Genomic DNA, 25,731 nt, shown 5'->3' on the forward strand with positions numbered 1-25,731 from the left:
CAGCACAAACCCACGGCCTGTTTGGGTTATATAGGGAGCAGCAAGTAGGGTTTGGGGAACAGGAAGCTGGAGCATCAGGTGTAGGTGGGCTTGTTACAGCCACAGCCAGACATAGGAATCCAGGCCCGGACTGGCAAGCTGTGAGTTGTGGCAAATGCCAGACGGGCTGCTGAAAGCCAGTTACGGGGGATTTGGGGTGAGTGTTTATTTGTGCCCTGGGTACCCCTGGAACTATAGCAGGGTGACTGTTACCCCAATGTTTCTATATATCTGTAACCTTGTTATGGGCTAAGGGGGCCCAGCCTGAAGGCCAGTTAGGGGGGGATTTGGGGTGAGTGCTTATTTGTGCCCTGGGTACCCCTGGAACTATAGCAGGGTGACTGTTACCCCAATGTTTCTATATATCTGTAACCTTGTTATGGGCTAAGGGGGCCCAGCCTGAAGGCCAGTTAGGGGGGATTTGGGGTGAGTGCTTATTTGTGCCCTGGGTACCCCTGGAACTATAGCGGGGTGACTGTTACCCCAATGTATCTATATATCTGTAACCTTGTTATGGGCTAAGGGGGCCCAGCCTGAAGGCCAGTTAGGGGGGGATTTGGGGTGAGTGCTTATTTGTGCCCTGGGTACCCCTGGAACTATAGCGGGGTGACTGTTACCCCAATGTTTCTATATATCTCTAACCTTGTTATGGGTTAAGGGGGCCCAGCCTGAAGGCCAGTTAGGGGGGGATTTGGGGTGAGTGCTTATTTGTGCCCTGGGTACCCCTGGAACTATAGCGGGGTGACTGTTACCCCAATGTTTCTATATATCTCTAACCTTGTTATGGGCTAAGGGGGCCCAGCCTGAGGGCCAGTTAGGGGGGGATTTGGGGTGAGTGCTTATTTGTGCCCTGGGTACCCCTGGAACTATAGCGGGGTGACTGTTACCCCAATGTTTCTATATATCTGTAACCTTGTTATGGGCTAAGGGGGCCCAGCTTGAAGGCCAGTTAGGGGGGGATTTGGGGTGAGTGCTTATTTGTGCCCTGGGTACCCCTGGAACTATAGCAGGGTGACTGTTACCCCAATGTTTCTATATATCTGTAACCTTGTTATGGGTTAAGGGGGCCCAGCCTGAAGGCCAGTTAGGGGGGGATTTGGGGTGAGTGCTTCTTTGTGCCCTGGGTACCCCTGGAACTATAGCGGGGTGACTGTTACCCCAATGTTTCTATATATCTGTAACCTTGTTATGGGCTAAAGGGGCCCAGCCTGAAGGCCAGTTAGGGGGGGATTTGGGGTGAGTGCTTATTTGTGCCCTGGGTACCCTTGGAACTATAGCAGGGTGACTGTTACCCCAATGTTTCTATATATCTGTAACCTTGTTATGGGCTAAGGGGGCCCAGCCTGAAGGCCAGTTAGGGGGGATTTGGGGTGAGTGCTTATTTGTGCCCTGGGTACCCCTGGAACTATAGCGGGGTGACTGTTACCCCAATGTTTCTATATATCTGTAACCTTGTTATGGGCTAAGGGGGCCCAGCCTGAAGGCCAGTTAGGGGGGATTTGGGGGTGAGTGCTTATTTGTGCCCTGGGTACCCCTGGAACTATAGCAGGGTGACTGTTACCCCAATGTTTCTATATATCTGTAACCTTGTTATGGGCTAAGGGGGCCCAGCCTGAAGGCCAGTTAGGGGGGGATTTGGGGTGAGTGCTTATTTGTGCCCTGGGTACCCCTGGAACTATAGCAGGGTGACTGTTACCCCAATGTTTCTATATATCTGTAACCTTGTTATGGGCTAAGGGGGCCCAGCCTGAAGGCCAGTTAGGGGGGATTTGGGGTGAGTGCAATAGTATTTCCATTTATGTGTTTCCGTCATATGGTTCATACGCTGGCACTTTCCTAATTGGTTGCAGTATCTTTGCAAAAGTGTTTTGACCAATTGGACTTACAGCTGCTGATCTCCACCCTGCAGAGGAGAGTTCTCCACCACCCATTTAAAGGGATAAGACCACCATTAGGGACAGATGTGGGGGTATTTCAACCCTTAGAAGTTCGATTTTCCTTCCTGCATAAGAACTATGCTGAAATACAAAAGGCCTTGTGGATCACTCGGTGGATGACTAAAGTAAATGTTTAACAAGGCCGGGCTCTAATAATGTATATTTTCAGGGAGGGAGTTCCTGGCTGGGATTTTGGCGTCCATGTTCCTCACCTGTATTGTGTTGGCTGCACATTTTATATTCTGACTTGTGATACTGTACAGATAATTATCTATAGATCAGCCTTGGCAGCTCGATGCAGTTGGCTCAGGAGGAACACTCCGGCATGTCTCGTGGCTAGGGGCCCCTATACGGCTCAGAGATACAGACACGGAGATACGTCCTTATTTTATCCTCTGTGCCTTTTCCCTTTTTCATTCACCCATTTACTTTTATCCTGTTATTTTGTTTTGCTTTCTTCCCTGCTTATTATATCATCTTATCCTTTCCCATTCTATCTTTCCTTCTAATTATCCAGTGTTTTCTTTTGTCTTTTCTTCCTTTCTTATATCATTCCATAATTTTGTTTTGGCCAGGAGACACTTTTTCACACAAATGAAACCAATCTTCCTTTCTTCTCTTATTAGTCCATCATTATTTTTCTTCTCTTGTCATTCCATCCCCTCTTCCCTCATCCCATGAGTCCATCATATTATCCTATATTATCATATATTTCCTACCTTTTCCTTTATTATTATCTCTCCATCTTTCCTTCTTTTCTTCTCTTTTTGTTCTTTTTTTCCTTTCTATGTAAGAGAAACAGATCCGTAATGTACTATGGAACACAAATCCTGTTGATGAATTTCACTTAGCATTAAAAAATTAACTAGGCCATAGTTAGGGAATGTAGCATGCATCTTGTCTTGTATTATTAAAGGGGAATTCCACCTAAACTCAACTTTTTGAAATATGCAGCCTTTTCATGATGGTTAATGGAATAATCTGGTTTGAAAAAGTTCCCTAAGCCCCGCCCCCTGTTCCCCTGCTTGTCTGACTACTTTGTGACTCAAATAAAATGTAACAGTAGTCGCCTGTCCTCAGCCTGCCTTCAGCCTGCCTCCTCCCAATCCCACAATTCCCTGCTGCACACATGATGTCAATAAGGAAAGGAACATCCCAGTGCAATGCATTGTGGGTTATGGAGTTCCTGCATGCTGTCTGTAAGCTGTGGGGAAGTTGTTACAATTTGTAACATTAATATTTAGTCCCTCCTCCCCTGCCATTCTGTAGGGTGTGCCAAGGCAGCCATATTGTTCTGCTTTAATGCATCAGCCAACATGTATGTTACAGGACAAGTACTTCCTGGGCGTGTTGTCATTTCCTGCCTCTCTATTCCTCTCCGCAGGTTGCAGTCGTAAAGTTGAAGAATGCAGATAAGGTGTTTGCCATGAAGATCCTGAATAAGTGGGAGATGCTGAAAAGAGCAGAGGTGAGAAGAAGGAAAAATTGGGCTATTATAAAGCTGTCAATTGAATGTGCCATAGAGGAACAAATTGTCGCCCCACAGTCAGTCTGGCTGAAACCAAATATAACAAAATAAAATGAACAATGGCAGAGTTGCCAAGGTTACTTCCAGCTGTATCTAAACGCAAATTTAAAGGAAAACTTAACCAACTAAAGTTTTTTCTACCCTGCCCACTTCTGATGATGTCACTTCCAGCTTGCAGCAACGACACTTCCTGTTTAATGTTGGTCAGGGGGTCGCAGATCAGGTTGCAGATAAGGGAGTTGCGGGTTGGGTAGTGGGTCAAAGCAAGTGACTCCTGCCAGGACCCAAATGGATTCTAGTACATGTACTTTATTGGCTGTCAGTGCCAGGGGGCAAAGGAATGGAAGTGAAGCGACTATATATGCTGGATGCCATACTTACCCACTTTGCTTCCATTCCTTTGCCCCCTGGCACTGATAGCTGAAAAAGAGTAAAGACTGGTATGAGGTGTATGGCCTGTGTTAGCTGAGTGGGTTTAGTTGTCCTTTAAAGGAGAACATACCTGTTGTATAATGGGCTGTAAATCTTCGGTTTCATATCCCTCCATGAGAAGCGATTATAGCAGAGATATGTAAGGCAAACTATTGCAGTCATTAAGCCAATCTAGCCTCCCCGTGGAAAGTGTTTTAATACACCGATTAGATCGGGGCTGCTAAGTAATTGAATAAAAGGTTGTTGAGTAAAGGTGCTGATCCGATGGAGAATGACAGCTGCAGGCAGGACGGGGTTACCTTGGAACAGCCTGGCACATAGTAGATGCCACGGGCATATAATAACAGCTGAGTGGCATAAAATAATAAAATAGAGCTGGTTTCAAGGGATTTCTAGGGCAGAATGCAGCTGCCAATACTTCATCTCTAACAGAGATTGCAAGCTCTGTGGGCAGGAACCTCATTCCTTCTGTGTCTCTTAACATGGGCCACCTAATCTATGTTACGGTATTCCAGCTGAAGGGAATCAGCGCTGTCATTGAGTTGTTTTGGGCTCATATGTGAAGGTCGCTGCCTGTAACTGGATAGGGAAGGCAGACTTTCCATGCTACGCCTACATGGGCAGAAGCAACTGCGGAAATATGGCGCTGATTCTGCTGCTTGTGAGAGGCTAGAATGGGGTCGCTGGGATGAGACGGGGACATACCTTACATAGGAGAAGCCTCCGGGTCTATTTTTAATTTTTGGTAGGAAAGGTGTTGATAGGCTCACATAGGCTCAGATAATTCTCTCCATGTTTTATATTGCACTAGCCCTTTAAATGCCAGGGATAGAGCCACATACCTCTCCGGCAGCTGACGGATATAGTTAACTTTCATGCCGAGTTGTGAATTCTGTGAGTTCTGTGTGATTCTGTAACAGGGCGGGAGGGTTTGATACAATACAGCTTGTCTGCTGCTCTCCAGGGATTCCTGGTGCTCAACCCACTGTTAGAGATGGGCACGATAGAACCCTGGCACAGCAGCACCTCTGTATATACATATATATATGTAGTAATATGGGGTAATAGCCTCTGGCTGTGGGATAGCAGGTATAGTAGGGAAAGATGGTGCCTATAGTAGCAGTGGGGGGATAATAGCCTCTGGGAAGGGACTGGGGCTGTGGGATAGCAGGTATAGTAGGGAGAGATGGTGCCTATAGTAGCAGTGGGGGGGATAATAGCCTCTGGGAAGGGACTGGGGCTGTGGGATAGCAGGTATACGTAGGGAGAGATGGTGCCTATAGTAGCAGTGGGGGGGATAATAGCCTCTGGGAAGGGACTGGGGCTGTGGGATAGCAGGTAATAGTAGGGAGAGATGGTGGCCTATAGTAGCAGTGGGGGGGATAATAGCCTCTGGGAAGGGACTGGGGCTGTGGGATAGCAGGTATAGTAGCGGAGAGATGGTGCTATAGTAGCAGTGGGGGGATAATAGCCTCTGGGAAGGGACTGGGGCTGTGGGATAGCCAGGTATAGTAGGGAGAGATGGTGCTATAGTAGCAGTGGGGGGATAATAGCCTCTGGAGGGACTGGGGCGTGTGGGATAGCAGGTATAGTAGGGAGAGATGGTGCCTATAGTAGCAGTGGGGGGGATAATAGCCTCTGGAAGGGACTGGGGCTGTGGGATAGCAGGTATAGTAGGGAGAGATGGTGCCTATAGTAGCAGTGGGGGGATATAGCCTCTGGGAGGGACTGGGCTGTGGGATAGCAGGTATAGTAGGGAGAGATGGTGCCTATAGTAGCAGTGGGGGGATAATAGCCTCTGGGAAGGGACTGGGACTGTGGGATAGCAGGTATAGTAGGGAGAGATGGTGCCTATATTAGCAGTGGGGGATAATAGCCTCTGGGAAGGGACTGGGGCTGTGGGATAGCAGGTATAGTAGGGAGAGATGGTGCCTATATTAGCAGTGGGGGATAATAGCCTCTGGGAAGGGACTGGGGCTGTGGGATAGCAGGTATAGTAGGGAGAGATTGGTGCCTATAGTAGCAGTGGGGGGATAATAGCCTCTGGGAAGGGACTGGGACTGTGGGATAGCAGGTATAGTAGGGAGAGATGGTGCTATATTAGCAGTGGGGGATAATAGCCTCTGGGAAGGGACTGGGGCTGTGGGATAGCAGGTATAGTAGGGAGAGATGGTGCCTATAGTAGCAGTGGGGGGATAATAGCCTCTGGGAAGGGACTGGGGCTGTGGGATAGCAGGTATAGTAGGGAGAGATGGTGCCTATAGTAGCAGTGGGGGGATAATAGCCTCTGGGAAGGGACTGTGGCTGTGGGATAGCAGGTATAGTAGGGAGAGATGGTGCCTATAGTAGCAGTGGGGGGATAATAGCCTCTGGGAAGGGACTGGGGCTGTGGGATAGCAGGTATAGTAGGGAGAGATGGTGCCTAGTAGGGAGAGCAGCAGTCCTGCCCTGCTTTATGGCATTCTATAATTCTTTGCCAGCAGTGCACAGGTTAACTCTCCCTTGGTTGCCGGGGATGAGAAAGGAGAGGACATGGGAGAACGCCAAATAGCTCTCTCTTTTTTTTTTTTTTTTTTTCTTAACCTGAATTTTTCCGTTTCTGCAGGAGAAAATATGCGATAAACAAGCTGCGCCATAGCAACCGAGCAACGTAGTGCATTTTTATACTCATAAAAATAGAATTTCTTTCCCCCAATGAATCATATTTAATGTCACGGTGACCTTCCTTTATTTTGGATACCCCCTGCTTTCATATTGTTCTTCTTTCCCAAGATGCATTGCTAGCCGCGTCTGTATTGGCTGTATTTTAGTGGGGCCTAGGCAGAGGTTGCTATGGGGGCAAAGGCTCATAAACACCCCCTGGTTGAGCAGAACCCTCAGAACCCCGTTATGGGTCAGTATATGTATATCAAATGTTTAATGGTTCCACCCCTGTATGTTACAGCGCTGCAGAATATGTTGGCACTTTATAATTACATGATTATAATGAGAGCTGACAGTTGGGGGCACGGTGAGTACAGACAGTGCTAATTGCGTCGGTTCCGGTACCTGAGCCGAATATATTCATTTCCAAGTTTCCATTATCACTAGGAGCTTTGCACCTGTACACACAATTACTGGCTTACAATGCACGGCCTATTGGTTCGGCACTACCCTCCCATGCTCCTTGGCTTTCTATGGGGCAAATGAATACGCAGCGACGCCGCTTTATTTGCTGGATGGAAAAATAAAGTCTGGAACTTCCCATTTCTTTATTCAGATTCTTACAATGGAGGAAAAGCTTGTCTCCCTCTCACTGTTTGTAATTTCATTTAGCATTATTAATAACATATACACAATGCTCCTTGTATCTGTACAGAGAGATACCATAAAACTATGGCACATAGGGATTCCCCTGTACTAAGCACAATTCAGCAGGAACAGCCCCCTAAGTTTGCTCATAGCCTGTACAGAGAGATACCATAGAACTATGGCACATAGGGATTCCCCTGTACTAAGCACAATTCAGCAGGAACAGCCCCCTAAGTTTGCTCATAGCCTGTACAGAGAGATACCATAGAACTATGGCACATAGGGATTCCCCTGTACTAAGCACAATTCAGCAGGAACAGCCCCCTAAGTTTGCTCATAGCCTGTACAGAGAGATACCATAGAACTATGGCACATAGGGATTCCCCTGTACTAAGCACAATTCAGCAGGAACAGCCCCCTAAGTTTGCTCATAACCTGTACAGAGAGATACCATAGAACTATGGCAGCATAGGGATTCCTAAGGCAGTTTTTGCACCCTGTCCCATACCATTCAGATGCGCAGGCCCCTTAGTGCCCTTGGTTAAGGTGAAGGCAAAGCTGGAATAACTCACAGATCTAAGTGCTTAAAAAAGATGCAAATATTACTGTTGTTTAGTGAATCTGGGCCAGAGTTGGTTTAGGCCCCTGTGTGTGTGGATAGGAGAGGGGCAGGGGGGTAGTTATGGGCCTGTATCTATGGCATGTTGGCTCGCTGTGCTCTCTGAGCTTTGTGTCCATATGCAGCTTCTCAACCTTACAGGACTTCACAAGTCTAATTCTCTCACTTTGGCCAAAATCTGTTGATCTTGGCTTCCTACATAATGCGACTTTAATAGTAAAAATAAACTTCTTTACAGAATATATTTATATCTTTACTTATAGCGATTAATTATCACCCGAGCCAAAATAAACACTGCTGTTCTGAGCCGCTCTCTGCAATCTCTACTGTAGGAATCTAATTGTTACAGCTGTATTCTGGGGCAGCTACCATTGGTCCTGCATGTAGGGGGGCCCCAAATAGCAGCACTTGTATAGATGGGAAGCCTGCGGAATAGTAGGGCAAGATGGAGACTGAAGGACATGGTGGAGACAGTAGGGCAAGATGGAGACTGAAGGACATGGTGGAGACAGTAGGGCAAGATGGAGGCTGAAGGACATGGTGGAGACAGTAGGGCAAGATGGAGACTGAAGGACATGGTGGAGACAGTAGGGCAAGATGGAGACTGAAGGACATGGTGGAGACAGTAGGGCAAGATGGAGACTGAAGGACATGGTGGAGACAGTAGGGCAAGATGGAGACTGAAGGACTTGCTGGAGACAGTAGGACAAGATGGAGGCAGAAGGACATGGTGGAGACAGTAGGGCAAGATGGAGACTGAAGGACTTGCTGGAGACAGTAGGGCAAGATGGAGGCTGAAGGACACGGTGGAGACAGTAAGGCAAGATGGAGACAGTAGGGCAAGATGGAGACAGTAAGGCAAGATAGAGACAGTAGGGCAAGATGGAGACAGTAAGGCAAGATGGAGACAGTAGGGCAAGATGGAGACTGAAGGACATGGTCAGTAGGGCAAGATGGATACAGTAGTGCAAGAGGGAGACAGAGGGGCATGATAGAGACAGCAGGACGAGATGGGGACAGCAGGGCAAGATGGAGACATCACGGCAAGATGGAGACAGCAGGACGAGATGCGGACAGCAGGGCAAGATGGAGACAGTAGGACAAGATGGAGACAGTAGGACAAGGTGGGGACAGTAGGGCAAGATGGAGACAGCAGGACAAGGTTGAGACAGTAGGGCAAGAGGGAGACAGAGGGGCATGATAGAGACAGTAGGGCAAGATGGAGACAGTAGGACATGATGGAGACAGCAGGACAAGGTTGAGACAGTAGGGTAAGAGGGAGACAAAGGGGCATAATAGACACAGTAGGGCAAGTCAGAGACAGTAGGACAAGATTGAGACAGTAGGACAAGGTGGAGACAGCAGGACAAGATGGAGACAGCAGGACAAGATGGAGACAGCAGGACAAGATGGAGTCAGTAGGGCAAGATGGAGACAGCAGGACAAGGTGGAGACAGCAGGACAAGATAGAGACAGTAGGACAAGGTAGAGACAGCAGGGCAAGAAGGAGACAGCAGGACAAGATGGAGACAGCAGGACAAGATGGAGACAGTAGGACAAGGTGGAGACAGTAGGACAAGGTGGAGACAGTAGGACAAGATGGAGACAGCAGGACAAGATAGAGACAGTAGGACAAGGTAGAGACAGCAGGGCAAGAAGGAGACAGCAGGACAAGATAGAGACAGTAGGACAAGGTAGAGACAGCAGGGCAAGAAGGAGACAGCAGGACAAGATGGAGACAGCAGGACAAGATGGAGACAGTAGGACAAGGTGGAGACAGTAGGACAAGGTGGAGACAGTAGGACAAGATGGAGACAGCAGGACAAGATAGAGACAGTAGGACAAGGTGGAGACAGTAGGGCAAGATGGAGACAGCAGGACAAGATGAAGACAGTAGGACAAGATGGAGACAATAGGACAAGGTGGAGACAGTAGGGCAAGATGGACACAGTAGGACAAGATGGAGACAGTAGGACAAGGTGGAGACAGTAGGGCAAGATGGAGACAGCAGGACAAGATGAAGACAGTAGGACAAGATGGAGACAATAGGACAAGGTGGAGACAGTAGGGCAAGAGGGAGACAAAGGGGCATGATAAAGAGAGTAGGGCAAGATGGTCCCAGAGTTGCCAGAAATGAAGTGTTGACACACAGTCCACGGTGCTGATTTCAGGAGTCTCTCGGCCCATGTAGTTCCGGATAGGGATATGAATGACACTGATGCATGCTGGGAATCATTAGTAGAAATAATTGTTGTTCTGAACTATCACCCTTCAGCGTGAATAAGGAGCAAATCTGTTGGGCCTATAAGGGAAGCCTAATAAACATTAATAAGCAGTTATATTTCTGCTCTGCTCCTGTCGCTGCTGCGAGCGCTGCCATGCTGCTTACTGGGATTGGCTCAATGTGTAGTTTAAAGGCCAGGCATCTTTTTCCCTTTATATTTATCAAAAATAAATATTAAAGGGAAAGTTCACTTGCAATTGGCATGGGGCACAAAGTTATTAACTCTTCCCCCCTGCAAACAGAATGGTACAAACCTTAGGACTTGTGTCCTGCTGCTGCCAGAGATGGCAGCTATAGTGGCAATTCCTCACTCTGCCCCCTTTCTGCCCCACAGACGGCTTGTTTCCGAGAGGAGCGGGACGTCCTGGTGAATGGAGACAGTCAGTGGATCACTACCTTGCACTACGCCTTCCAAGATGACAACAATCTGGTAAGTTCTCTCTTTGCTCCTCATGTGATGGTTTAAAGGCAAAGTAAGAGTAATGTATGAGTAACCCAGATAAATGCTTACTCATACATTACTTGCTTGGGATTCATGACTCCTTCCATCTTGTACCCATCGGCCCATTCTCCGGCTACTTGTTCCCGCAGTACCTCGTTATGGATTACTACGTCGGAGGAGACCTGCTCACGTTGCTCAGCAAGTTTGAGGACCGGTTACCAGAAGACATGTCCCGTTTCTACTTAGCAGAGATGGTTCTGGCCATTGACTCGGTCCACCAACTCCATTACGTCCACAGGTAAGAGAAGTCAATGGAGAAGGCTCTCAGTTCAGACAAGAGGTTTATTGATGACAGGTTCCTGTGGGCGTGGGGTATATAAAAGCCAGAGGGGCGGGGCTGAGTTTGGGTGTTGGGTACAACAGGTGTATCTGTACCTGTGAGGAGGGGGGGGGTCACTGCCATTATCTGCTGCTCTGTATATGTGAGCAAAGGATTCTGGGGGAGTACAGGGGAATAGCTAGAATAGTATACAGGCAAGGTTAGAGGACTATATATCACCCCCAACTCTATACTCTTAGACCAGTGATCCCCAACCAGTGGCTCAGGGGTAACATGTTGCTCCCCAACCCCTTGGGTGTTGCTCTCAGTGCCCCCAAACCAGGGAGTTATTTTTGAATTCCTGACTTGGGGGCAAGTTTTGGTTGAATAAAAACAAGATTTCCTACCAAATAAAGCCCCTGTAAGCTGATAGGGTGCATAGTAAGAAGTTGGGGATCCCTGTCGTAGACGGACCCTCGCTTTTCCCTTCGGTGCCAGTACCTGGGTCACGCCATTACCACGCGGGCACCACAAAGCCTCTCATTCACGCGGCACATTAGCCCTGTCACCAGCTCCTATCACTGGCACTTAATGCAATATTTCAGAAATCCAGCCATTTCCTGCTATCATCACCAGTATAATAGCATCCCGCTCACTAATCCTCCCCATCTCGGCTGCTGTACTCTCCCCCTGTACGGCATCTCTCTCCCACCTTCCCCTCCCCACTGCAGCTGCCATACTAATATGTCTCACTAATATGTCTCACTCACCATTCACTGCACTGCTGTGCCTGACTTTGCCCCCACTTCCATGCTTTACCCATCCCCCGGGTCACTAGAGACACTTACACCTTGTCATTACAGAGGCACAGGCACCTTCTTACTGGGTTTTATGTGCTACTTGTGCTCTCAACCTTGTATATGTGACTTATTTCCTGAGATGCCAGGGAAAACACACAACGGGGGGGAGGGGGGGGGCTCAACTGTTCTGGGGTTAAGCATTTATTCCGGGACCCCAGCATCCAAGGAGTACATATGCTGTAATACATAAGCATTTTAAACATCTGGATCATTAGATCAGTGTATAGTGTACCCCCTACTGTAAATGATAAGGATATTAGCAGTCACTGAGGGGTTCTGTGCCCATATAAAGGCACAAGGCTGCAGGCTGAGTTATACAGGGAACTCTGAGTATCACTCATGTATTATAAGGGATACTGTACCCCCTACTGTAACTGATAAGGATATTAGCAGTCACTGAGGGGTTCTGTGCCCATATAAAGGCACAAGGCTGCAGGCTGAGTTATACAGGGAACTCTGAGTATCACTCATGTATTATAAGGGATACTGTACCCCCTACTGTAACTGATAAGGATATTAGCAGTCACTGAGGGGTTCTGTGCCCATATAAAGGCACAAGGCTGCAGGCTGAGTTATACAGGGAACTCTGAGTATCACTCATGTATTATAAGGGATACTGTACCCCCTACTGTAACTGATAAGGATATTAGCAGTCACTGAGGGGTTCTGTGCCCATATAAAGGCACAAGGCTGCAGGCTGAGTTATACAGGGAACTCTGAGTATCACTCATGTATTATAAGGGATACTGTACCCCCTACTGTAACTGATAAGGATATTAGCAGTCACTGAGGGGTTCTGTGCCCCCCATATAAAGGCACAAGGCTGCAGGCTGAGTTATACAGGGAACTCTGAGTATCACTCATGTATTATAAGGGATAATGTACCCCCTACTGTAAATGATAAGGATATTAGCAGTCACTGAGGGGTTCTGTGCCCCCCATATAAAGGCACAAGGCTGCAGGCTGAGTTATACAGGGAACTCTGAGTATCACTCATGTATTATAAGGGATAATGTACCCCCCATTTTAGGGTTGTGACCTTAAATTGTAAGCTCCGCTGGTGCAGGGACTGATGGGAATGAAATATAATCTCTATAAAGTAGGGATGCACCGAATCCACTATTTTGGGATCCGGAAAAAACCCAAATTGTTTCGGAAAGATTTGACTGAAAACCAAACTGACTCAGCAAATTAGGATAGATAGTAGATAGATAGATAGATAGATAAATAGATAGATAAATAGATGGATAGATAGATGATAGATAGATATATAGATGATAGATAGATAGATAAATAGATGGATAGATAGATAGATAGTAGGTAGATACATAGATAGATATATAGATAGTAGATAGATAGATAGATAGATAGATAGATAGATAGATAGATAAATAGATGGATAGATAGATGATAGATAGATATATAGATGATAGATAGATAGATAAATAGATGGATAGATAGATAGATAGTAGGTAGATACATAGATAGATATATAGATAGATAGATAGTAGGTAGATACATAGATAGATAGATAGATAGATAGATAGTAGGTAGATACATAGATAGATAGATAGATAGATAGATAGATAGATGGATAGATAGTAGGTAGATAGATAGATAGATGGATAGATAGATAGATAGATAGATAGATAGTAGGTAGATACATAGATAGATGGATAGATAGATAGATAGATAGATAGATGATAGATAGATAGATAGTAGGTAGATACATAGATAGATAGATAGATAGATGGATAGATAGATAGATAGATAGATAAATAGATGGATAGATAGATGATAGATAGATAGATAGATAGATAGATGGATAGATAGATAGATAGATAGATAAATAGATAGATGGATAGATAGCTATATGATAGATAGATGATAGATAGATAGATAAATAGATGGATATATAGATGATAGATAGATAGATAGATAGATAGATAGATGATAGATAGATAGATGATAGATAGATAGATGATAGATAGATAGATAGATAGATAGATAGATAGATAGATGATAGATAGATAGATGATAGATAGATAGATAGATAGATAGGAAATCAGATGGACTGACAAGTAAAAGACATAAAGGTAGATAAATGACAGACTGGCATAGAATTATCCGTATTTGTGGTACTGTGTGAGTTCGTGGGGCTGCTCCTAATGAGTTTCTGTGCTCGTTTCCTGCTGCTGAGAAATTAATATTGTGACTCATTAGAGAACAGTCTCGGTGTCAGGCCGCTCGGAATGTTCCATATATCACATAGGCAGAAAATTCCATATGGGGAATTTCTTTACACTGCTATATCCTGAGTTATTAATCAGTAACAGTTACTCATTTGCAGTCTGTCTGTGCCCCTGTTGCTGCTCTGCTCCTGTTCAGCCTGGCATTCTGTAATAATAGGGGAGGCCGTCACCTCTTTGCATTCTGGGAGTTGTAGTTCAGTGATATCCACAACAATATAGAAACTGCTTTCGTTTCCAGTTATATTTACAACTAAATTGCAGAGATGACTGTATGAAAAGTGTTGCGAATGAATGTATATTGCAATGACATTTGCTTTGATTGGGCAGAATTGTAATGTTGGGTTTGCTTCCCCTTTACGGCAAGGAAAGAACGTGGGAAACGGTAGCAGGATACAGAATGTGTCCCCAGGAGCGCAGACATGATTGGGAGGATTAATAGATTGACTGCGTTCCCTGTTAGGGATTTACTTTTCCTGATATTTAATACGCACAGGCTTAACGTCCAATCGGGTTACTGTGTTTGTGCTTCTCACTGTGGCACGAGGGGGCAATATATCTCCCCCTGGGCTGTTCCACGGGGGCTCTGGGGCATTTGGGCAAGTAAATAAAAGCAGAACTTGCCATTTCCCTGGTACCAGTGGGTCGTGGTTAATACAAAGAGCTGATTGGTGTTTCCCTCTTGCATTGTTACTGGCTCGGCAGTTTCACTCTTGCCTTGGCCTCCTTTGTTTTTAGACTGCCTGGCCACCAGCTTCCTCCCATATCCCCCCTCTTGTGTTATAATTAGGCATGTGACAAATCCAGGCGCTTTGGCTGATTCCCAAAAGCACTTGAATAAACTCAGATCTGGCGAAAGCTTTAGTGTTCCTCCATATCACAGCTGAAAACACCAATTTTTTGCATTTTTCAGCAGGAACAGCCCCCTAAGTTTGCTCATAGCCTGTACAGAGAGATACCATAAAACTATGGCACATAGGGATTCCCCTGTACTAAGCACAATTCAGCAGGAACAGCCCCCTACGTTTTCCCATAGCCAGTATAGAGAGATACCATAAAACTATGGCACATAGGGATTCCTCTGTACTAAGCACAATTCAGCAGGAACAGCCCCTAAGTTTGCTCATAGCCTGTACAGAGAGATACCATAAAACTATGGCACATAGGGATTCCCCTGTACTAAGCACAATTCAGCAGGAACAGCCCCCTAAGTTTGCCCATAGCCTGTACAGAGAGATACCATAAAACTATGGCACATAGGGATTCCCCTGTACTAAGCACAATTCAGCAGGAACAGCCCCCTAAGTTTGCTCATAGTCTGTACAGAGAGATACCATAAAACTATGGCACATAGGGATTCCCCTGTACTAAGCACAATTCAGCAGGAACAGCCCCCTAAGTTTGCTCATAGCCTGTACAGAGAGATACCATAAAACTATGGCACATAGGGATTCCCCTGTACTAAGCACAATTCAGCAGGAACAGCCCCCTAAGTTTGCTCATAGCCTGTACAGAGAGATACCATAAAGCTATGGCAGTTGGGGCAAGTCTCTATCCCTGGGGTAACAGTACTGTCGGTATGCTGTGCGGCTCACTCTGGGTAGGAGAGTACATCCATACATTTCACGGTTACAGAAAACCTTGATGAGTCTCTCAGTTGAATCCATGGGGTTTATTTCTGGCCAGTGGAATTCCTTCCGTGTTACAGCGAGGGATGTGCTGCTTTTATTGCTGCGTTTCTACTCGCCTGACGCATTTCCCAGATGCTCCCCTCACATTGTTCACTCCAGACCCCAAACATATGAAGTCATTTAAACACTGGCTTTGTGCTCGTTTGCAGGTTTAGGCGCTGGGCCGGTGCTGCGCGGCACTATCTGCCGGATAAACGCAATATGGAATAGTCATTATTGTTATGGGAATGATCAAATGCGCCAGCACAGAGACCTGAACTAACCTAAAGCTCTGCAGTCTGTGCAGTGAATACGTAAATGCTATTAAATGCCAAAATAAACCATTTATTATAAGGAGAGGATATAGGTTATTGTGCTTTTATATTAGAGTTGGAGTTGCCATATTGTTTCCCATAGACAGTACAGTATGGGGGTACAGCTTATTGTGTGCCCAGAACATTCCCTCTCTGTATATTTGTATTTATACATATGGGTAGGGGGTGCCATAGTGTTTCCCTTAGACAGTACAGTATGGGGGTACAGCTTATTGTGTGCCCAGAACATTCCTTCTCTGTATATTTGTATTTATACATATGGGTAGGAGGTGCCATAGTGTTTCCCTTAGACAGTACAGTATGGGGGTACAGCTTATTGTGTGCCCAGAACATTCCTTCTCTGTATATTTGTATTTATACATATGGGTAGGGGGTGCCATAGTGTTTCCCTTAGACAGTACAGTATGGGGGTACAGCTTATTGTGTGCCCAGAACATTCCTTCTCTGTATATTTGTATTTATACATATGGGTAGGGGGTGCCATAGTGTTTCCCTTAGACAGTACAGTATGGGGGTACAGCTTATTGTGTGCCCAGAACATTCCCTCTCTGTATATTTGTATTTATACATATGGGTAGGGGGTGCCATAGTGTTTCCCTTAGACAGTACAGTATGGGGGTACAGCTTATTGTGTGCCCAGAACATTCCTTCTCTGTATATTTGTATTTATACATATGGGTAGGGGGTGCCATAGTGTTTCCCTTAGACAGTACAGTATGGGGGTACAGCTTATTGTGTGCCCAGAACATTCCTTCTCTGTATATTTGTATTTATACATATGGGTAGGGGGTGCCATAGTGTTTCCCTTAGACAGTACAGTATGGGGGTACAGCTTATTGTGTGCCCAGAACATTCCTTCTCTGTAAATCCTTCCCCCTGAGCGGACCCATGTGTCAGGCCGTTATTGCTCTGGGCAGAATCATGATGGAATGGGTTCTGCTGGAGCCTCTTAAACAAGTCCAGCGACTATGGGGCAATTAGCAAATTAAACGATTCATTGATTATATCTGACTAATGAACGCTTTACTGCAGCTCAGGGGCGGGGCTTGGCCAGCACTTATGGGTAATGAAGCAAACACCGGCACTGATACGGAACATCGGCCATTAATGAATCTGATGGTATCAGCTTTGTATTTGTTTATCCCTTTCTGCTCTCTGGTTCTGACTCTTGAAACAATTACATTCCGGCCTTGTGTAGAAATGACACTGGTTAAAGGGGAAGTTCAACTTTAACTTTTGGTATATTATCCATTGGGTTATTTTTTAGTAATGTTTAGTTTTTCTGTTTAGTTTTTCTGTTCTGCTTCCAAACCACTGCCTGGTTGCTAGGGTAAGGGAGACCCTAGCAACCACCTGGTCCAAGTTCCAAATGATGTTTTAGAAGGGAACTTTTTTTTTCTAATTCTAAGCAACTTTTCAATTCAATTCAATTTATTAGCTGTTAATTTGCAGTGTTGGTTTATAATGATGTGTAATTGCAGTTGAAAGCAATATCCATGTGGCGGGTTCATATTCCCTCGCCGGTTCTGACTCCTGAGTCAATGTAGCTGATTAACAGACTTGGATAAGAACTGGCTCCGACTACATAATACGGCTTTCAGCGCAGCAATGATATTTACCCGAGTTGGATATATATATATGTATATTGGGAAGTCGGGGTGCCCAGGCCAAGGTGTACGGAGCAAAATCTGCTGAAAGGTTTTATTCCGCTTTTTTATAGCACAAAGTAATAAAAGAATATTACATCTCTGTTGGCCTTTTTTCCTCGGTTAATACAGGCAGGGCCTCGGAGCCAGCAAATGAGTTTTCCGGCAGTGCAAGTCTATGGCCGCTCCTTTACTGTAGGGGAAGGATACAGTATCCCGTATGTACTGCATCTCATGTTATATACGGGGGGCTTTGTTGCTATGGGGACAATGTCAGCTGCTATATTAATAAAAAAAAATTGGAAGTGTCCAGCGCTGTTGTCAGAGGCCTTACAGAATGAGCCCCCCTCAACCACCCTGTATGAACCCCCAATTCTTTGGTCTTTTGTACCTTTGGGGGTACACGTCTGTCTTAGGGGACATAGTAGCGCCCTGTGCAGTTTCGACATTTACCAAAAATACTTCCCCCCATGCAGTGGGGTAACAGTAGAAGATGCAGTTACGGTGGGGGGCAAGGGTCATGGAGTCTAGGGTCTGCTTCCTCCATTTTGATGGGTAGGGGATACATAGCCGGGGGGGAGGGGTAAGGGTACGTGTCAGAGCGGAGGGAGGACACATCAGTTTGCACCGGGCCCCTCGGATGATTTTTTTTGCAGGGGGGGCCAGCGCAGAGTAGTTACCCCACTGCCCCTATGTGCACATCATGGCACCCCCCCCTTCTCCGTACATGCAAGGCATAAACACCAGTGTAATGTGTATTATACACTAAGATAAAGAGAGAGTTCACCTTTAAGTTCACTTTTAGTTAACTTTGCAATTGGTCCTCATTATTTATTTGTTATCATTTTCAAATTATTTGCTTTCCCCTTGTGCAGTTTCTAGCTTTTAAATGGGGGTCACTGACCCCAGCAGCAAAAAACTGATTGCTCTGTTTGGCTATAGTTTTTATCATTAAGGCCCCCATACACGTTGAGATCCGCTCGCTTAGCGAGATCTCGACCAAGCGAGCGGATCTTCACCCGATATCCCCACCTACGGGTGGGCGATATCGGGGAGCGAGTAGGTAAAAAAAAAAATATTGGCGTCAATGGGGCAGTTGGTTCGGGGACCACATCAACGAGCCGATGGGGCTCCGACCCGACTGAATTTTCTAACCTGGCCGATCGATATCTGCCCAATTTTAGGGCAGGCCCCTCGTTCATGCCCCTACACCGGCCAATAAGCTGCTGAATCGCTCCAAGGGACCCATATCGGCAGCTACAATCGGCCCATGTATGGGGACCTTTATTATTGTTACCCTTTATTCCTTATCTTTCTATTCGGGCCCTTTCCTAATTATATTTCAGACTTTCTTTCAAACCACTGCCTGGTTGCTAAGGTAAGCAAGACCCTAGCAACCAGATAGCTGCTGGAGAGCTGCTGAAGCTTAATAACCACAAAAGAGAGAAAATGAAAACCAATTGCAGCGTGTTTCAGCATATCAAAGTCTATGTCTTATAAAAGGTTAATTTAAAAGTGAAAAACCCCTTTAATGAACGTGCAGGGGATACAGTATGGCGCCCCAGATATTGATTGGGCAGGTTGTGTCGCTCCTGGCGTCCTGATGTCATGCTGGGATATAAACTTGGAACTTGGGGAGGCCCTTCAAGCCCATAATGAAGGTGATTTTGGTTGCTGCTATACTAGATATTAGATTGCAAGCCCTGTGCACCAGTGCAGCCCAGCGTGGAACCCACACGGAGGCTTCTCATTCGTCCTTACGGTCTAATCCCCGGCTTTTTCCAGCCGCCGCAGCTGCTAAACTCAGTACAGTGATGTCATGGGGTTTTATTGGGCTCGGAGAATTCGTTTTAGTAACTAAAGAGCGTTAATTAAGATGTTTTATTGTTTTATGACGAATCATTTCCATCCTCTGTACGGAACCCTAAGCCTTTCTGCGGCGCTGCGGGGTTGTGCTGCCCAATAATGCTCCGTCCCTCAGGCATGGAATATAGTGCTGGGTAAGTCTTCTTTGGCTTGGGAACCCCCGGCTGTGCTTGGGTTACACCCCGAGACTCTCCGGGAGTTAAAGGAACACTGTCATGGGAATCAGTTAATACAGATCTGTTTTTCCCATGGCTAGCCATATTCTTCATTTCCCAGGGTGCCACAGCCATGTGACCTGTGCTCTGATAAACTTCACTCACACTTTACTGCTGCGCTGCAAGTTGGAGTATGCTATATAGAGTGACCCATTCTCAGCAACTTTTCAGTTGGTCTTCATTATTAACTTTATATAGTTTTTTTTTGCTTTTCTCTTCTGCCTCTTTGCAGCTTTCAAATGGGGGTCACTGACCCTGGCAGCCAAGAACTATTGCTCTGTGAGGCTCCAGTTTTATTATTATTGTTTCTTTTTATTCCTTATTTTCTATTCAGGCCCCTCTCCTATCCATATACCAGTCCCTCGTTCAAACGGCTCCCTAGTTGCTAAGGTAATTTGAACCCTAGCAACCAGATAACTGCAACTTATCAAACTGGAGAGCTGCTGAACAAAAAGTGAAATCATTAAAAAAAACAGAAATAATAAAAAATGAAGACCAAATTGTCTCAGAATATTACTCTCTACATCCCGTATTACAGGATATAAGTCTGATCCGGCACCATTGGACTTTTGCCAGCACTGATATCCAGTTAATATTCTTTCTATTAAGTCTCTGCACCCTGACACCCACACCATCTGCACCCTGAGAGACATCAAACAACCCCGTGCCATTGGGGAGATAATGACATTAACCCTTCTGTGGAAAGGCTTGTTACCTGGTCACTCCGATTCCCTTCAGATGTAAAATCCACACCCTACGTGGCTGAACTGGTGGCCCTATTGGCAGGCAGGGAATTGGGCTGCTTGGAAGCGGTAATGTCATTAACTAGTGAAGCTGGGTTAGCCCTCTGGGGGCTTAATGCTGCGCTAAGGAGCCCGGCTAACTGCCCTGTCCCCCACTGACCCGGGGACGGGTCATACTCAGGTAATGGGAGGGCCGAGCCGCTAATTGGCTTTGGCATTACTGTAATGGGGGCCGACTGATCCACTTCTATAAGCCAAACACAGTGATTGCATGGTCTCAGCAGGATGCATGGAGTTGGGATTCTGACATAGAGGTGCTGGGAGTTGGGATTCTGACATAGAGGTGCTGGGAGTTGGGATTCTGACATAGAGGTGCTGGGAGTTGGGATTCTGACATAGAGGTGCTGGGAGTTGGGATTCTGACATAGCGGTGCTGGGAGTTGGGATTCTGACATAGAGGTGCTGGGAGTTGGGATTCTGACATAGAGGTGCTGGGAGTTGGGATTCTGACATAGAGGTGCTGGGAGTTGGGATTCTGACATAGAGGTGCTGGGAGTTGGGATGCTGCAATAGGTAATGGTGGCAGTTGGGATAAGTATAAGCTGTTTGCACCCTGGGCATTAGGATTCTGCAACAGGGGGATGCTGGGAGTTGTGCTTTGCAGGGTGGGGTACAAGAAGGTCACATTCAGAAAAAGGGGCACCCTGGGCATTAGGATCATGTGACCAGGGAATGCTGGGAGTTGTGCTTTGCAGGGTGGGGCGCTGGTAGGTCATATTCATAATAAGGGGCACCCTGGGCATTAGGATCCTGCAACAGGGGGATGCTGGGAGTTGTGCTTTGCAGGGTGGGGCGCTGGAAGGTCACAATTAGAAAAAGGGGCACCCTGGGCATTAGGATCCTGCAACAGGGAATGCTGGGAGTTGTGCCATGCAGGGTGGGGTGCTGGAAGGTCACATTCTGAAAAAGGGGCACCCTGGGTATTAGGATTCTGTGACCAGGGAATGCTGGGAGTTGAGATACTGCAAGAGGGGATTCTGGGACTTTTTTGCCAAACGGTAATGATGGCGGGTGTGAGCTAGAGGTTTCAGTGCATCCCCCCGGCAGTGCCGGTAGCCGGTGGCCCTGTGTAACCCAGAGGGGAATGTCCCACATGACTGGGGTTAGAGATGCCAGTAGGGGGGTTGGCAGTGTGCACACACCTCCCAAGGGCAGTGCCATTAGCCCATAGGCATCCCTGTGTGTAACCCTGAGTAAAACTGCCCCTCCTGTACCAATATGGCTCTCATTGGCATTAGAGAGGTCAGAGGCCATGAAAACATGGTGCTTGGAATCCACTGCAGGCAGCAGCATCCCACACAGGCCAAGCATTCTCCTTGTTATTATACCTACCCCTTGGATTCCTGCCCCCCCCCCCCCCCCCCCCCCCCCCAATGTGACGCCCCCTCGGCACATGTCTGAGTTACAGTTTCAGGTAACTTCTTGCTTAGCAACAGCTGAAAATGCTTGACATTCCGCCCCAACCTTTCCTTTCAAGGCTCTGTGACAGATGGCGCCAACAGATGGGCCGCACATTCCTAAGGAGCTTACCCTCCTGGTGCATTACCAGCCCTGGCCGTGCCCAGTAGCCCCCAGTGCCAGAGCGCTCTCACAGGGCTGAATGAGCCGGCCGGCTAGCAGCCCCTAATCTCTGGCACGGTGCCACCCTGCTGGGCTTTGGTGATAAGCTTCCCTGCTTACGCTCTGAGCCCCACGCTACACCCCTAATTACTGACATTCCTCCACTCAGCTCGTCATCTTGTGCCCAAAAGCCACTTATTCACTTCACTATGGATTTGCCTCTGAATCCCCCCTACGTCTAATTCTCAGCCTTTTCCCATCAACCTCTATAGGAATTTACTCCATACCCGTCACTGGCCAGCTGGGCCCCTTCACACAGCGTCTGGGCTGTCTGACTATGGTCTAAAGCAGAAAAAAATAAATAAACTGTAAGCAGCAGTCCTGCCCTGCTTTATGGCTGAGATTCTAGCTATCTGTATAACAGAGCATTCTGTCACAGTGGCACAGATCCTATCTGATCCCCCCATTGTAAGCAGCAGTCCTGCCCTGCTTTATGGCTGAGATTCTAGCTATCTGTATAACAGAGCATTCTGTCACAGTGGCACAGATCCTATCCCCCCCATTGTAAGCAGCAGTCCTGCCCTGCTTTATGGCTGAGATTCTAGCTATCTGTAAAACAGAGCATTCTGTCACAGTGGCACAGATCCTATCTGATCCCCCCATTGTAAGCAGCAGTCCTGCCCTGCTTTATGGCTGAGATTCTAGCTATCTGTATAACAGAGCATTCTGTCACAGTGGCACAGATCCTATCTGATCCCCCCATTGTAAGCAGCAGTCCTGCCCTGCTTTATGGCTGAGATTCTAGCTATCTGTATAACAGAGCATTCTGTCACAGTGGCACAGACCCTATCTGATCCCCCCCCCCCCCATTGTAAGCAGCAGTTCTGCCCTGCTTTATGGCTGAGATTCTAGCTATCTGTATAACAGAGCATTCTGTCACAGTGGCACAGACCCTATCTGATCCCCCCCCCCCCATTGTAAGCAGCAGTTCTGCCCTGCTTTATGGCTGAGATTCTAGCTATCTGTATAACAGAGCATTCTGTCACAGTGGCACAGACCCTATCTGATCCCCCCCCCCCCCCCCATTATAAGCAGCAGTTCTGCCCTGCTTTATGGCTGAGATTCTAGCTATCTGTATAACACAGCATTCTGTCACAGTGGCACAGATCCTATCTGATCCCCCCCCCCCCCCCCCCCCCATTGTAAGCAGCAGTTCTGCCCTGCTTTATGGCTGAGATTCTAGCTATCTGTATAACAGAGCATTCTGTCACAGTGGCACAGATCCTATCTGATCCCCTCATTGTAAGCAGCAGTCCTGCCCTGCTTTATGGCTGAGATTCTAGCTATCTGTATAACACAGCATTCTGTCACAGTGGCACAGATCCTATCTGATCCCCCCCCATTGTAAGCAGCAGTTCTGCCCTGCTTTATGGCTGAGATTCTAGCTATCTGTATAACAGAGCATTCTGTCACAGTGGCACAGATCCTATCTGATCCCCCCATTGTAAGCAGCAGTCCTGCCCTGCTTTATGGCTGAGATTCTAGCTATCTGTATAACACAGCATTCTGTCACAGTGGCACAGATCCTATCTGATCCCCCCCCATTGTAAGCAGCAGTTCTGCCCTGCTTTATGGCTGAGATTCTAGCTATCTGTATAACAGAGCATTCTGTCACAGTGGCACAGATCCTATCTGATCCCCCCATTGTAAGCAGCAGTCCTGCCCTGCTTTATGGCTGAGATTCTAGCTATTTGTATAACAGAGCATTCAGGCCTCATTGGTCAGAGATCCTACGTAAAAACCCATACTTTACACCATGTAGGATTTTAAGGCCTTAATAGGATCAATTAGCAGACAGACATAAGAAAGCTTAGGTCTTAGGATCACTGGGTTATTGACGTGGTGAGTGGAAGTCAAAATACCAGAAGCCAATGGCAGAAATTGGTGCAATTCTCAGGTTGAGCTTTGTGCAAGTCAGAATGCCCTTTGTGCCACAGGCATTGGCAAGAGGGAAGGAAACACCTCAACAGCAGTTGAAATATCTAATCCCATAACAACTAGGAATATTTAGTGAGCAGATACTGCTGTGTTTAATGGAAGGGCTTAATAACAGAGCTTGTTTAAAAAATTGCTAATTTGGGGGTAATATAAAAAGTGTAGAAATTGAACTTTATGGGGAGGGGTGATTTATCCCCTCTAATATGGCCAAAGGGCCAAATATGTTTCTCGCAAATCCAGAAATCCATTTGGGTTCACCCTTTTTAATTGAGATTTTAGCTTCTTTTCCAAGTATCTATAAAATCACTGCTAAATACAGTTACTTCCAGTTAGTGGGTCCCCAGTGGCCCCTCTTTACTTTACATCTGATTGGTGCCGAAGGTTTAATGCTCTCAGTTCCACCACTGGGAAAGTTCTCTCTGGACCTCAGCTCCATGGGAATATAAAGGGAGGCAGAGTTGCCCTTAGTGATGGCAGGATTGAACTAAACCTTCCAGTGTTTCCTGGACCCTTACTTGTTGGGGCATGCTGGGAAATGTACTAGTGGTATTTGGCCATAGCCCAACCAGTAACCAACAGAACAACTCATTGATCCTGGGGTTCCTATAGACCCCCCACTCTACTCAGTAATGGAGTGGTTGCTATGGGTTACTGCTCTGGCCAAAAGTGCATCTCTATTGGGGACCCTGTTGGCTGAGGATCACAGGGCACTGAGGATTATGATATGGGCAAATGATGGCTCTACAATGGGCATCCTTCATCATGTGATCATTTCCCAGGGGCTTACAGTGGGATCAGTCCAGTTTGACCCATCGCGTGGTTTACCTGTTAATGCTGTTTGTATAGCTGCACATGAATCCCATAGCAATGAATAGAGTATTATTGCTACTCAGTAGGGATAAACAGAGTAATATTGTTACTCAGTAGAAATAAATAGAGTAATATTGTTACCCAATAGGAATGAATAGAGTATTATTGTTACCCAATAGGAATGAATAGAGTATTATTGTTACTCAATAGGAATGAATAGAATATTATTGTTACTCAATAGGAATGAATAGAGTATTATTGCTATTCAGTAGGAATGAAGAGAGTAATATTATTACTCACTAGGAATAAATAGGGTAATATTTCTATTCAGTATGAATGAATAGAATAATATTGCCACGCAATAGGAATAAATAGTGTAATATTGTTACTTACTAGGAATAAACTGGTTCATAAAAAGGCTCTATTCAGTAGGAATGAATAGAGTAATATCGCTACTCAGTAGGAATGAAGAAAGTTGTATTGTTACTTACTAGGAATAAATAGGGCATAAAAAGGGTAATATTTCTACTCAGTAAACATTAATAGAGTAATATTTCTACTCTATAGTAATAATTAGAGCAATAGTACCACTTAATAGCAATAAATAGAGTAATATTGCTGCTCACTAGGAATAAATAGGGTAATATTGCTGCTCAGTAGGAATAAATAGAGTAATATTGTTACTCACTAAGAATAAATAGAGTAATATTGCTGCTCAGGAGGAATAAATAGAGTAATATTGCTGCTCACTAGGAATAAATAGAGTAATATTGCTGCTCAGGAGGAATAAATAGAGTAATATTGCTGCTCACTAGGAATAAATAGGGT

General features: G+C 46.1%; 1 protein-coding gene across 6 annotated transcripts in view; it reads left to right on the forward strand.

Moving 5' to 3' along the window:
* Window positions 1–25,731, forward strand: part of cdc42bpa (CDC42 binding protein kinase alpha) — a 126,358-nt gene that overhangs the window by 44,413 nt on the left and 56,214 nt on the right. For all 6 annotated transcript variants that reach the window (XM_031902580.1, XM_031902576.1, XM_031902577.1 and 3 more), the window contains exons 3-5: window positions 3,361–3,444; window positions 10,465–10,560; window positions 10,722–10,870. In XM_031902580.1, coding sequence (XP_031758440.1) covers window positions 3,361–3,444; window positions 10,465–10,560; window positions 10,722–10,870 — 329 coding nt within the window. The remainder of the gene's footprint in view (window positions 1–3,360; window positions 3,445–10,464; window positions 10,561–10,721; window positions 10,871–25,731) is intronic.

Source organism: Xenopus tropicalis, chromosome 5 (genome assembly GCF_000004195.4).
Source record: "Xenopus tropicalis strain Nigerian chromosome 5, UCB_Xtro_10.0, whole genome shotgun sequence".
Classification (NCBI taxonomy): Eukaryota; Metazoa; Chordata; class Amphibia; order Anura; family Pipidae; genus Xenopus; species Xenopus tropicalis.